A 14,916-nucleotide genomic window follows, 5' to 3' on the forward strand; every position below is an offset into this window, starting at 1 on the left:
ACTTTTTGATGAATCTAGGGGTCTGTTTGCTTCTTTGACTACCCGATAACTGTTATTTACTCTCTGATAATAGAACTAGGGGGTACTCCATAAGTTAGCAAGTAGCTCATTTAAAACAAATTGGAGAAAATTATTTTTTATTCAATGCCAAGTTAAGCTCTGGTATTCATTTCCAGAGGATATGGTTACAGTTAGTGTAAATGGATTTAAAAAAGGTTTGGATAAATTCCTAGAGAAGTCCATAAACTGCTGTTAATCAATAAGGAATAGTAGCTTGGGATCTGTTTAATGTTTAGGTACTTGCCAGGTACTTGTGACTTGGATTGGCCACTGTAGGAAAGATGATACTGGGCTTGATGGACCCTTGGTCTGACCCAGTATGGCATATCTTATGTTCTTATGAATATGGATCTCTGTATATTTCGTTTCTAAAACAACATAAACCTGATAAAATGATCATGCTGTTTCTGCCTGTGGAAGCATTTCAAAGAGAAGTGCTTTCGTATAAGATGAGCCAAGGAATTTTAAATTACTACTGTAGATGAATTATTGTAGTAATTTGGCAGACTACTTTTAAGGCCTGACCATCTACTTTTATAAGCAGCAGAACAATCCGTATTTCCTTTAGGGTTTTTCTATATTCACTTTACTGTAATTGCTCGCACATGTAACAGTGTTTTCCAATATTTTGTTCTTGGTGTTTTCAGAGTATTTCTCCTGATGAATTGAAAGAAGAACTTCCTGAGAGGCAGCCTCGATATCCTTCTGTACAGCAGGCAGCAATGTCTGTAAAGCTCATTCATGAAAATGGGGATTCTAAGTGTGAACTATCCAAAGCAACAGCTGTGGATAACTAGTAATTTATATAATACAGTTTATTCCTTTTTGTTTTGGATTTTTTCCCTAATTTAACTTGACATGTACAAAGCTGCAAAGTTTTAGCATTTCTAAGATGATTGGCCAAGTACATTTGATCTTCCATTTCACCCAAATCAAACTTTTTAAATTTCTGCCTGTATCAAACAGTGGCGAGAGCTAGTAGCCATTAGAGATGTGATTCGGCCGAACCTTTTGGTTTGGCCTTAGTTATCGGCCCGCCGTGGGAAATTTTGTTTTCCCGCGGTTCAAGTCTATTTTATTTCAGCTGCCCTGGAACGAAACCCGAAACCCGAAACCCACCCCCAACCCTTCAAATTTAATTAATTGCAACCCTCCAGACATGCCCTCCCCCCCCCCCCCCCCCCCCAAGACTTACTGAAAGTCCCTGGTGTTCCAGTGGGGTCCCGAGAGCGATCTCCCCATCTAGGGCCGTCGGCTGCCACTAATCAAAATGGCACCGATTGCCCTTTGCCCTTACCATGTGACAGGGGCTATCGGTGCCATTGGCCAGCCTCTGTCACATGGTTGGAGCAATGGACGGCCGGCGCCATCTTAAAAAATGGCGCAGACCATCTACTGCTCCTACCGTGTGACAGGGGCTGACCAATAGCCCCTGTCACATGGTAAGGGCAAAGGGCCATCTGTGCCATTTTGATTAGTGGCAGCCGACTGCCTGAGAGGGGGAGATTGCTCCTGGGACCCCGCTGGAACACCAGGGACTTTCGGTAAGACTTGGGGGTGGGGTCGGGCAAGTCTGGGGAGTTGCAATTAATTAAATTTGAAGGGTTGGGGTGGGTTTGGGGTTTCGTTTTTTTTTTTTGTGCCCTTTCTCCCCCCCCCCCCCCCCAAAATGATAAGAAAACCACAGGAAATTCCGTGGGTTTTCTTATTGTTTTGTCGGCCACCCTGAAACGCAATGAAATAGGAAATATAGTCTCTTTCCTATTTCGTTGTAAATGAATGCACATCCCTAGTCGCCATACTGTGTGTCAGGGCTGACCAGAGGATTGTGAGCAAACTAACCAATGCAGGTCCCTGTCTCCCCCACTTTCCCGGCTTAAAAAAAATCTCATGGTCCAGAGAGGAGCAGCTGTTCTTCAGCAGTGCACAGGACTCATCAAAGTTGGATGGTAACATTTTGGCTTTTCTTTTTTTTTTCTTTCCTGTTTCTGCAGCTGCATCAGAAAATAGATGTTGGCTTAATTACAATCTGCCTACCCTCCTCTCCGAACTGTGCATTGGGCCATAGGGTGGAAACTTTGCAGCTGGGGGTGGGGTATTATGATGCAAGGCTTGGGGGAACTTGCCCTGATTTTCTTCTTCCTTAAGGGTGGCTCTGCTCTCAGTAGCGTGTTACTGGGTTCCAGAGAACTGTGGTCTGTGATCCCTGTCCAAGGCTTGTTGCTGCAGTAGATGGGAGGATGGCTGGCTATGAAATGGAGACCCACTTAGTTGTAGATGAAGGCTGGTAACAGCATGAGCTCGCTTGGTCTGATTGAACTAGAAACCCATAGGAGCTGGATGAACCTGCTGGAGAAAAAGATGGAAAAGAGAATTAGGAAGAGGAATGAGAGAAACTATACTTTCTTAGCTTTCAGACAGGTTAATCCACACCAGTGGGTTGTGCAGATGGAGACAGAGCAAAGCTGACGTCGAGGTACATATACCCCTACACTGACATCAGCCCACCAATATTCTTAGTCTCCAGCAGATGGATGTGCATTTCCCTACAAGGGATTGGGGTTTTTTTTTTTTTTTTTAAAGTAGAAAGACATGAAAGAGAATGTTAGGGATTCCTCTCACCTTCTCTCCTATTCTGGTCTTCGGGCCTTGGTGGGCCAATCTGATGTTTGCCTCCACCTCTATGAGGGGATGGGGAGTCACAGCAGTTTTGGTGGGTTGAGCGGCCTTTAGGGCTAGGCCCTACTGTTAGGCTTTCTGAGTGGCCACGTGCTTTTTTTTTTGCGCAGATATGATGTCTATTCATGCCTGTGCTTCCAGGCTGGGTGGGTGTCTGGGCCGCATGGTTGGGCGCACATGTTCTGAGTGTCCATAGTACGCACACATACATTTGGGTGTCCCATACTTGAATGTTCCATACTTGGGGGTCATACATATATACTGTGACGTCTGCTTTGCTCTGTCTATCTGCTGGGAGAGGTGCACAACCCACTGGTGTGGATTAACCTGTCTTCACTAAAGAAAATGAAATTATCAGGTAAGCTAGTAACTTCTCAATATAATATTTCATTTTCTCCACTTCAACGGGTAGATGTGAATCGGTTATTTACTCTTTCGGATAATAGAAAGACTAGGGGGCACTCCATGAAGTTAGCATGTGGCACATTTAAAACTAATCGGAGAAAGTTCTTTTTTACGCAACGCACAATTAAACTCTGGAATTTGTTGCCAGAGGATGTGGTTAGTGCAGTTAGTGTAGCTGTGTTTAAAAAAGGATTGGGTAAGTTCTTGGAGGAGAAGTCCATTACCTGCTATTAAGTTCACTTAGAGAATAGCCACTGCCATTAGCAGTGGTAACATGGAATAGACTTAGTTTTTGGGTACTTGCCAGGTTCTTATGGCCTGGATTGGCCACTGCTGGAAGCAGGATGCTGGGCTTGATGGACCCTTGGTCTGACCCAGTATGGCATTTTCTTATGTTCTTATGAGGACAAAACTAGAGAGACAAAAAAGAAACCATGGACATTGTTAGGGGGGCGAGACAAAGAACTGGAAGGGAGAAGAAAGAGACAAACTAGTAAAGAGACTAAGAATTTAGAAATACAAGAAAGGAAGGATTGGAAGCATTGAATGAAGATGAGGCGTGGCCTAGTGGTTGGAGCAATGAACTGAGAACCAGGGAAACCAGGGTTCAAATCCCACTCCCCCGCACCCCACTAACAATCCTGTGATCTTGGGCAAATCAGTTCATCTTCCATTGCCTCATGTGCCAATAGAGACAGGGACGTCTTGTAGCTAAATACTAATAATGCTGTAAACTGCCTTCAGAAATATTTAGAAAAGTGGACTAAAAGTCCCAAAACAATTAAGAGCAAAGCATAAATTGGGAAACCAGAGAGAGACTGTGGTAGAGAGGAAGAAAGATTAAATCTAATTTTGCTGGGCTTTAGTTTTCTTTATAGATGGAGGAAAGTGGTACAGCTCCATTCATCTGTCAGTTTTCTTAACTTCTGTAAACATTCATAGTGTACAGTTACAAGTACGAGCATGAAGATGGGAGAGTTTCATTTCCATTGTGTTTTATATTCTCCAGTCCAGTTGGTGAGTTTGTTTTTCTTATGAGTTTTACCAAAAATTCCTTTTTATACTTTTTCATGTTCTCTATTCATCAAACTTGCATTTTCACAGAACAGCTTTTTGAGCTTCTCTTTGAGGGAGCATTGGTTGTCCTTGTAAGAGTAACATTTGTTTTACCCTTCCTTAAAGGCATTATCACTGTTGGTGATGTTTCAACATAGTCAGCAAATGAGCTGTCTGCATTGAAATGCACAACTGTGGGTCTATATGTTTCTGGAACCTTTTGATATAAAAAGCATTTTGATGAAATTTCAGACCTGTTACTGCAGATTGGCAATCTGTCACCTATCATTTAACAGCCACAGTACCTGAAGACTGGAGGGTGACCAGCAAAATGCCAATTTTTAAAATGGGTTACAAAGGTGATTTGTGAGCCTGATGTCTGTTCTAAGCAAGTTAGTCTTAAAAACAAAATTACTGGCCATATAGACATGTTAATAAATATGTGGATAAAAGGTAAGCTAGTCAGTGTATCTGGATTTCAAAAGGCATTTGACAAAGTCCTTCATGAGAGACCTCTCAAGAAATTTAAGTCATGGGATAGGAGGCGATGTCCTATTGTGGATTGGTAACTGATTAAAAGACAGGAAACTGAGGGTAAAATCTAACCATCAGTTTTCCCAGTGGCAAAAGGTAAATAATGGAATGCCCCAGGGATCTGTACTGAGACCAGTGCTGTGTAACATTCATAAATGATTTGCCGATTTGATCACATAACTTGTTGCCTCATTTCTAGATGATGCAAAATTATTTAAAGTTAAAAACATGAGCCAACTGTGAGGAGCTGCATAAAGATCCTGTGAGATTGAGGGACTGGGAATCAAAATGGCAGATGAAATTTAATGTTGACAAGTGCAAAGAGTTGCACATGGGGGAATAAAATCCCAACTATAGGTACACAATGTTGGGTTTGTTTTGGGAGTCACCATCCAAGAAAAGGATTTTGGTATCATTGTTGACAATTATGTTAAAAACCTCAGCTAAATGTGTGGTAGCAGTCAAAAAAAAGCAAATAGAATATTAGAAGTGATCTGAAAAGAAATGGAGATTTAAAATGGAGAATATAACCTCTCTATTGATTCATGATGTGACCCACATCTTGAATGTTGTATCTAGTTCTGGGCATTTCATCTCAAAGATAAAGCAGAACTAAAAAAATTAGAGAGATGGGCAACAAATGATAAAAGGAATGGAATGACTCCCTTTATAAAGAAGGTTAAATGGGGTAGGAGTCTTTAGCTTGGGGGGAAAAAAAGACTACTGAGAAGGGATATGATAGAGCAGGGCTTCCCAAACATTGGGTTGGGACCCCAACTAGGATCATAAAACCTTCAGCCGGGCTCACAACTGCCTCATTTGGCAGCACTCTACACACGTCAATAGCAGCATTATTAGTAGTGGAAGTCTGCATAGGGCCTGTGAGCCAGCATGCGCTCACAGGCCCGGTGGTGGTAGGAAGCTCTGCACAAAAAGGGATCAGGGCCTGTGAGCTTCCATTAACCCACAGGCCTTGTGCTGAGTTTCTCTGTCTCTTTCTGCACGATGCAAATCATACACCACAAACTGCCACAGTTCCTCAAAACAAAAGGAAAAATGCCCCCAGTTCAGTCTCACCTGCACCGTGTCTCGTCCCTCCTGCACTCCTTTCAAAATTGCTGTCCTTACCAGCTACTCTGCCACCCCGCCCACTTCCGGAAGCCTAGGTCACTGCCTACTCCACCTAATGCTTCTGCTGGCCCTGGGAAAAAACATGAGGGGGAAGAGGAGGGCTGTGTGTATGGGTCAGTAAAGATAGCAACTGTTATCTTCTCACCCAACACTGAACCTCCCCAAGAGAAAAATGTTGCCTTGTCATCAGCCTGCCCTTTGGTCCAGGCCAAAAGGAAAATGTTGATCTGGTGAGGGGAGGTTTGGAGAAGGGGCTATTTGAAGGGAGGGATGAGATGCAGGAGAGGGGTTTGAGGGTTGGATTAGGTGGAGGGGTATTGATAGTGGAGGGTGAGGGGTGGGGGGGAAATGACAGAAGATAAGCTGAAAGATATGAGGAGTTGGAGAGGACAAGAATAATCAGCTGAGGGGAATGCATGGAAGAGAGGAGGAGATGAGGCTGGGAGGGGGGAGAGGGGATGGGAGATAAGTGAGGATCAGTTTAGGGTTATAACATTCTTGGAGGTGAGAGGATCAGTGGGGGAGTGGAAAATGGCTCAAGGGGGAAAGAGGGAATGGCTAGGGAGGCGAGAGGAGGTTGAGAGAAGGATGTGGTTAAGGCATCTAGCATAGCTAGGCTTAAGTGGTTTGAGCAAATTCCTGGAGGAAAAGTCCATAAACCATTATTAGCCAGGTAAATTTTGAAAAGCTACCACTTGTCCTTAGAAGTGAGCAACAAGGAAATGGATCTGTTCTTTTGGGATCTAGTGGGTACTTGTGACCCAGATTGACCACTGTTGGAGTCAGGATGCTCGATGGACCTTTTGGCCTGACTCGGCATGCTATATCTCGTGTTCTTATAAATTTTGTAATATTTTGTAGCTTGTATTTTGCTCACCAGGAACAATGTCTCCTTTCTGACAGTTCTATAACTCTTGCTGGTACTATCAGGATTGGTTTATAAGGGCGGTGATAGGGTTGAGGAAGGAAATTGCCTCTGACCCCAGTGCCACAGTGGGCCCCTTTTTGTAAAATTGAGTGATATCACTGAAACTGTGACCCTGGCTGGGTTCACTTTTTTTTTTTTTCCTCTTTATTTTCAGAATCTTTTTTAATGTACAAGTGAAGCAACACAAGTTTACACCACCTTGTTAAATGTAACTTTGCCTCTTGTTAATGACCTCTTGTTAAATGGTTGTTAATGTTAAACCCCAGGTTCCTTGTAAACAGATTTGATATGATCCTTGTCATGAAGGTCGGCATATAAAAGAATTAAATAAATAACACTGATACAATCAAAAGATATTCCGATAATTAGAAAAACAAACACTGAAGAAATATTATCCTATAAGACCACAATAGTGGGGACCAATAATAGAATACATAATACTAGGAAAAGCACTGTAAATCTATAGTAGAACTTGCAGAGACATTGCAGCATTAAGGAAGAACAGGAGATGGTCTTTCTCGGTTCCCAAGAACATTTTCCAACTAGTCTGGGTCCAAAACTATTAGTAGGCATTTTAATAATACTTACAAGGAAACTGTAAAAGACAAGATGTACCAATATTTAATACACATTGCTTTTTAGTCAGAAATAACCTCCGTCTAAGTTGTCATCTTGTAACCGTCTCTAAAAGTCAGTAAGGAGGCCCAGACAACTGATCCGTAAAGATAGACTTTTATTGCCAGCAAGATGCAGCTAAGACAAGGGCTTAGTACAACTGCATGCCACGCCCCCTTCGGAGCAAACTTTTATACACCTTACAGTTCTTATCTTTCACACATGCGTTCTAATTTCTGCTGAACAAGCATTTGCTAGCGTGGTCCCCTAGTAGGTGTAGCTTATAATCAGACTATTGTTTCGTCATTTAATTGACATGTTAGACATTTTATAGCGGCATTCGTATTAATACAATACAAATTATTATTCCAAAATGGAGTCACGTTACACTAAATGTTAGTGCGTAACTGCGTCACTACGCATTATGTGCCGTTTGCGTTGCAAATGTTAGTACATCCAAAATGGCCGTGCGTTTCACTGCTGGCATGGTTAGTCGAGAGGCTTTCAGTTATTTCATTCTTCAGATGTTCATGAAATTGAACTCCTTCAATCTTAGCGACATCAGGAAATATCGCCAAATGTTGCCCCAGAAAATTCTTATTGGACCATATGCGATCATGTTCCAAAGCAAAAACAAGTATAGTAGCAACACCTTGAACTTCTATCTGGGATTCCTGCAATAAAGCTATCAGGTTTTCCAATGCTTTAGCCTGCAATGGAGACTGACCATTGGAATTCCCAGTAGACATCAACGGTAAATAATATGCTTTAGTGGTAGGAGGAACCAAATCTTGAGGAACTTTAATAACCTCGACATAGAATTTTCTTAATTCAATTGGGGAAACACTAGTAGATTTAGGAAAATTTAGTTTATTTATTTATTTTATTTATTTAGAATTTTTATATACCGAATTTCCTGTTCCCTGTACGTACCTGGATCAGTCCAGACAGTGGGTTATGTCCCCAATCCAGCAGATGGAGTCAGCACAAGCTTTGAGGGGGCGTATCCATATATACTACTACCCCCTCTGCAGGAGTTCAGTATCTTCTGACTCCAGCAGATGCGAGTAGGGGAATCAGGCTTCCCCTCCTTTTCCTTCACTTTCTTGCTTGATTATGGCTTGTTGTTGTCTTTTTCTGTGGATCAAGTTTGTATCAAGTTTGTATTAAGTTTAAAAAAAAAAAAAAAAAAGGCAGAGTTCTTTCAACTTCTGGGGAGTGGCTTATCTTCCTTGTCTCTTCTCTGCGGCCTTGCTGTTTATTTCTCGTTGCAGCCAGGGGTAAGTTTGTTTTTCCTTTGTAGTTTTTTCCTTTACAGCTCAGCCCCCGGTGCCCGCGAAAGCCGGTGGAGCCGGCCTCTTCGCTCTTTACTCCCTCACCCGCGGCCATTTTACAGCTCCTCATGGGCTGCTGAGCCATTTAGGGAAAGATGTCTGGGGCGGGTCGTGTGGCCAGGAAGGCCCCCCCGCGGCACCCTCCTCTATTTTCAGACAGCGGGCAGTGCGGGCCGACCGGGCCCCCCCGCAGCGGCGCCTTTGTGCGCGTGGCCCCCCCCCCGTGGCTTTTTTCTTTTCTCCTGCAGCGATCCCGATGCCGCGGCCGTCCCGCTGTGCGGCCTGCGGAGACCCGGGGTCCCGGATTTCCCGGGAGGGCATCTGTGCACGATGCCTTCCCAGGGGGGAAGGTACCTCACAGTCCCTGACTGATTTCTCTTTTTTGCCCGGGCGGTGCGGGCCGGCCACTCCGCCATTTTTTGGCGGGAACGGCGGCCATTTTACATTCTGAGCGCCCTGAGGCGCAGGCCACGAGGGGGAACGGATCCCTGGAGGCCACGAGGGAGAACGGATCCCTGGAGGACTCTACCAGCGGGGGTGTTCCCCCGATTTTGGTGCAGGAACCAAGCACCCAGAGCCAGGGAGCAGGAACCACGCCGCCCCCGAAGCGCACCCGAGCAGGCCGGGGTTCTCTCCGGAGTTTATCCTGCTCATGCATACCGCTTATCTGCAGGGGCTGGAAGCACCTGTGGGACCCCCCCCCCCCTCCTAAGATCCCTCGGATGTCGCCCTCGACGCCGGCCCCCCCCGACCCTCCGGGAGTGGGGGCCTCCCGCCTTCCTACCCGGGTCCGATCCACGCCCGCGGCAGTGGGGGCGGTGCCAGACCCAGCGGGACATGGACTTGACCTCCCAGACGGGGGACAAGGGGACGGCACACAGGAGGGGGATGATCCGCGTACCCTACGCCTCTTCCAGAAGGAAGAGCTGGACGACCTCATCCCGCAGATCATCCAAGAATTAGATTTGGATCCGCCACCAGACCCGCCTGCCCCAGTAGCTCCCGCTGTCATCACTTCTTCAAGGAAGGGAGATCCTGTCCTGGCGGCACTCCGGCCGAGGGCTCGGGCTTTTCCCATTCATGACTCGTTTTTACAACTTCTCACCAGGGAATGGGACACCCCGGAGGCCTCCCTGAAGAGCAGCCGGGCTATGGAAAAGCTGTACCCGCTCCCCGAAGATTTTCTGGACCTCATCAAGGTCCCAAAGGTGGACTCCGCAGTGTCGGCGGTCACGAAGAGGACGACTATCCCAGTGACGGGAGGTGCGGCGTTGTGGGACACACAGGATCGTAAGTTGGAAGTTTTCCTTAAGCGGGTTTTCGAGGTCTCCGCTCTGGGTATGCGGGCGGTGATGTGCAGTTTGCTTGCCCAGCGGGCTAGTCTCCTTTGGGTGCAACAACTCCTCACGTCTCAGAACCTGCCGTCCGATGAGGCTGCCCAGGCAGATCGGCTAGAAGCCGCAGTGGCGTATGGGGCGGACGCCTCGTACGACCTTTTTCGGGTCCTCACAAGATCCATGGTTTCGGTAGTGGCAGCACGACGACTACTGTGGCTACGCAATTGGGCGTCTGATACGTCCTCTAAGTCCAGTCTGGGCTCTCTTCCCTTCAGGGGCAAGTTCCTCTTCGGGGAGGATTTGGACCAGATCATCAAGTCCCTGGGGGAGAACGCTGTTCATCGGCTGCCGGAGGATAGGTTTCGACCATCCAGAGCGTTTTCTTCTTCTCGGACCAGAGCCAGAGCGCAACGGCGCTACAGGGGCTACAGACAGACGGGCTCCCGGCCATCCGCCCCCAGGTCTCAGCCCTGGTTGCGCGCCTTCCGCGGGCATCGGCCTGCACGCACTACTCCCGGAACCGGGAACCCCTATACCAAGTCTTCACAATGATGCCAGTCTCGCCCACTCCCCTGTCCCCAGGATTGGGGACCGACTAACATATTTCTAAGCGGAGTGGGCACGGATCACCTCGGACCAGCGGGTCCTGGATACCATAAAACACGGCTACGCATTGGAATTTGTCCGCCCCCCGCAGGGAAGGTTCATCTTTTCCCCCTGTGGCTCGGACCTCAAGAGAGGAGAGGTGCAGCTGACTCTGGACAGACTCCGGGAGATAGGCGCTACTGCGCCCGTGCCCTTCGGAGAGGTGGGCTCGGGCCACTATTCCATCTATTTCGTCGTACCAAAGAAGGACGGTTCCTTCCGGCCTATCCTAGTCCTCAAGGAAGTCAACAAATCCCTTCGAGTAGTTCGGTTCCGCATGGAAACGCTCCGGTCAGTGATTGCGGCGGTGCATCGGGGGGAGTTCCTCGCCTCCCTGGACTTAACGGAGGCCTACCTGCACATTCCCATCCGCCCGGACCACCACAGTTTCCTTCGTTTCAAAATTCTGGACCAGCATTTTCAGTTCACGGCTCTCGCGTTTGGATTGGCGCCGGCGCTGCACACCTTCACCAAGATCATGGTAGTTGTGGCGGCAGCTCTCCGGAAGGAGGGCATCCTGGTTCATCCTTATCTGGACGATTGGCTCCTCCGGGCGAAGTCATTCGATCATGGACGCTCAGCGGTGACTCAAGTAGTACGGTTTCTACATTCCCTGGGATGGGTAGTGAACTTCTCCAAGAGCTCCCTCATGCCCTCGCAACGCTTGGGTTTTTTTTTGGGGGCAACTTTCGACACCCTACTGGGCAAAGTTTTTCTGCGCCAGGACAAAGCTCAATCCTTGCGGGATCACACACGACGGTTCTCTGCGTTACCAGAGCCCACCTCCTGGGACTACCTGCAACTCCTGGGAGTGATGGGGTCCACCATCGACCTTGTACCTTGGGCTTTCGCGCACCTCAGGACCTTACAGTGGGCGCTCTTCTCCCGTTGGAAACCAGTATTGCAGGACTATCAGATGATTCTCCCGCTCCCACAGAATGCCAGGGACAGTCTGGGCTGGTGGTTGGATCCGCCGAACCTGGCCCGTGGCATGTCCCTCGATCTGCCAAATTGGGTGGTGGTGACCACCTATGCCAGTCTAGCAGGCTGGGGTGCAGTCTGCGATCGAAGCGCCACGCAGGGGACGTGGTCCACGGTGGAGGCGAAGTGGTCAATCAACCGTCTGGAAACCAGAGCGGTCCGGCTAGCTCTGCGACATTTCCTCCCGCTTCTTCGGAACCGAGAAGTCAGAATCCTATCGGACAACGCTACCACCGTGGTCTACATCAACCGACAAGGAGGCACGCGCAGCCCGCAGGTCGCGCTCGAGGCGGCGCTGCTGATGCAATGGGCGGAGCGTCATCTCGTCCGGCTAGCGGCCTCGCACGTCGCCGGTGTGGACAACGTCCAGGCGGACTTCCTCAGTCGTCAACTGCTGGACCCGGAGAGTGGTCTCTCTCCGACAAAGCAATGCAACTTCTCGTCCATCGGTGGGGGGCCCCCCACTTGGATCTGATGGCGTCCGCTCTCAACGCCAAGGCTCCACGCTTCTTCAGTCGCCGGAGAGAGCGCGGAGGGAGTGGATGCCCTGGTCCTCCCGTGGCCGCCATATCTTTCTTTTCCACCATGGCCCCTGGTGGGCAGGATGCTCCGCAGAATAGAAAGCCATCAGGGGACCGTGGTTTTCGTCACCCCAGAATGGCCCAGGCGACCCTGGTTTGAGGACCTGCTACAGCTGGTGATCGACAGGCCAATCAGGCTGGGGCACCTCCCCCAGCTCCTACATCAGGGCCCGGTATTTTTCGAGCAGGCAGAATTCTTCTGTCTTGCAGCCTGGCTTTTGAGAGGCGCCGCCTCCGGCGTCGGGGCTACCTGGAGGCGGTAGTATCCACGTTATTGCGGGCACGAAAGACATTGGCCTATGTTCGAGTCTGGAAGGTGTTCGAGCTGTGGTGTACCAGCCAGGCCACGAGACCCGCTAAGGCTTCTGTACCTCAGATCCTTCAGTTTCTACAGGCGGGGGTGGAAAAAGGGCTCACCTATAATTCACTACGGGTTCAGGTGGCCGCCCTTGGTTCGCTGTTGAGCAATGGGGGCTCTCTTCTACAGCATCCTGACATTGCTCGTTTTCTCAAGGGTGTCAAGCATATGCGTCCTCCGTTACGGGACCCTTGTCCCTCCTGGAGTCTTAACCTTGTGCTTTGCTCCCTGTCGGGACCACCGTTCGAGCCGCTGCGCAGCACAACGATAAAGGATCTCACTCTCAAGACTGTATTTCTTGTGACCATCTGTTCCGCTCGACGCATCTCGGAGATGCAGGCTCTGTTGTGTAGAGAGCCCTATCTCCGTTTCTCCGACTCTGGAGTTTCGCTTCGCACCGTTCCCTCCTTCCTTCCTCAGGTGGTTTCTGCATTCCATGTGAACCAGACGGTGGAGTTGCTGTCCTTCTCTTCCTCAGAGCCGAAGTCTCTCCGTCTCTTGAATGTCAAGCGCACTCTGCGCCTCTATCTGGAGGCTACAAATGAGTTCCGAACCTCTGACCATCTCTTTGTACTCTGGGCCGGTCCTAAGAAGGGGTCTCAGGCCTCAAAGACTACCATTGCCAGATGGCTGAAGGCCGGCATTGCTGCTTCTTACATTGGGGCGGGTCGGACTCCCCCACCCGGAATCGTAGCGCATTCTACACGTTCTCAGGCGGCTTCCTGGGCGGAGGTTCGCTCGGTATCCTCGCAGGAAATTTGTAGGGCAGCCACCTGGAAATCGTTACACACGTTCTCGAGGCACTATCGTCTGCACCTCGCCTCTTCGGTCTCTGGACACTTTGGCGAGCAGGTTCTCCGAGCAGGCCTCGCAGGACCCCACCCGATTTAGGGAAGCTTGGGTACATCCCACTGTCTGGACTGATCCAGGTACGTACAGGGAAAAGAAAATTATTACTTACCTGCTAATTTTCGTTCCTGTAGTACCATGGATCAGTCCAGACGCCCACCGCGTTTGGGTTCTTGATCCTGCTCAGCTCTGCGCTGCTTCTTGCTCGCAGTGTTCTGTGTCTTCACAGTTGTTTCTTTTCGCTGTTTTTCACAGCTCCCTACAAGTTGGTAGGATGTTTGCAGTTACTTGTTGCGGTTACAATTGTTTTCATTATCAGTTTTCACAAACTTGATCCTTCGGGGGTTTCTACTCGGGCTTTGATATACTCGATACTGAACTCCTGCAGAGGGGGTAGTAGTATATATGGATACGCCCCCTCAAAGCTTGTGCTGACTCCATCTGCTGGATTGGGGACATAACCCACTGTCTGGACTGATCCATGGTACTACAGGAACGAAAATTAGCAGGTAAGTAATAATTTTCTTTTAGGAAACAAATCAATCCGGTTTACAGGTAACAGCAAAAATGCCTCGGGACGGGAAACAGTGCCCTTGGCTTTACAAGAAACATATTAAACAAGGCTTTACATGTAACATATTAAACAAGGCTTTACATGTAACATAATGAAACAGTACCTATTCGAAGAATCAACAAAAGGCTTTGCATGTAACATAATGAAACAGTGACTATTCGAAGAATCAACAAAAGGTAGCTTCTCTGGGATAACTACTGGGTTGACTACTTAAATGATGTCACAATACAATAAACATGTATAGAAGATTAAAAAGTGGAGGCAGATTGTGTAATGTAGTCTTTTGGGTGGTGAAGTCCGGAAACACATAATAATAATATAATAACATTTTATCCCAGGACATAATAATAATATAATAACATTTTATCCCAGGTGAAGTCCGGAAACACATAATAATATAATAACAGTTTATCCCAGGACAAGCAGGATGCTAGTTCTCACATATGGGTGACATCATTGATGTTATTGCGGAAAACTTTCTGTCAAAGTTTCTAGAAACTTTTGACTGGCCCTGTGAGGCCACTGAGCATGCCCAGCATGCCATGATATTCTCTGCCACAGGGGTCTCTCTTCAGTCTTCGTTTTCTATATGTAAAAAAAAAAGAAAAGAATTTGAAGGAAATCAAACTTGTCTATGTGAGACAGCTCTATCTCACAGCTCTTACAGGGTCCCAGGGGAAATTTTCCCCTTGAGTACTCAGCCTGGGACCCCTCTTCCTGGTGACCACTTGCCTGGCTTAAAAGGCTGATACTGGTGGTCAAGTCACTCCCCCCTTTTTTTGCACCTGCCTCAGGTCTTTTAGCAGAGAGGCTCCCATTCCTCTGCTCGTTTCTTTGAAAAAAAAAAAA

At 47.9% G+C, this 14,916-nt stretch overlaps 1 protein-coding gene across 3 annotated transcripts in view; it reads left to right on the plus strand.

The window, feature by feature from the left end:
* Positions 1-14,916, plus strand: part of GMFB (glia maturation factor beta) — a 92,802-nt gene that overhangs the window by 60,477 nt on the left and 17,409 nt on the right. For all 3 annotated transcript variants that reach the window (XM_029598294.1, XM_029598295.1, XM_029598296.1), the window contains 2 exons: positions 708-757; positions 4,079-4,161. In XM_029598294.1, the coding sequence (XP_029454154.1) occupies positions 708-757; positions 4,079-4,161 (133 nt within the window). The remainder of the gene's footprint in view (positions 1-707; positions 758-4,078; positions 4,162-14,916) is intronic.

The sequence above is a fragment of the Rhinatrema bivittatum genome, chromosome 4 (assembly GCF_901001135.1).
Source record: "Rhinatrema bivittatum chromosome 4, aRhiBiv1.1, whole genome shotgun sequence".
Taxonomy (NCBI): domain Eukaryota; kingdom Metazoa; phylum Chordata; class Amphibia; order Gymnophiona; family Rhinatrematidae; genus Rhinatrema; species Rhinatrema bivittatum.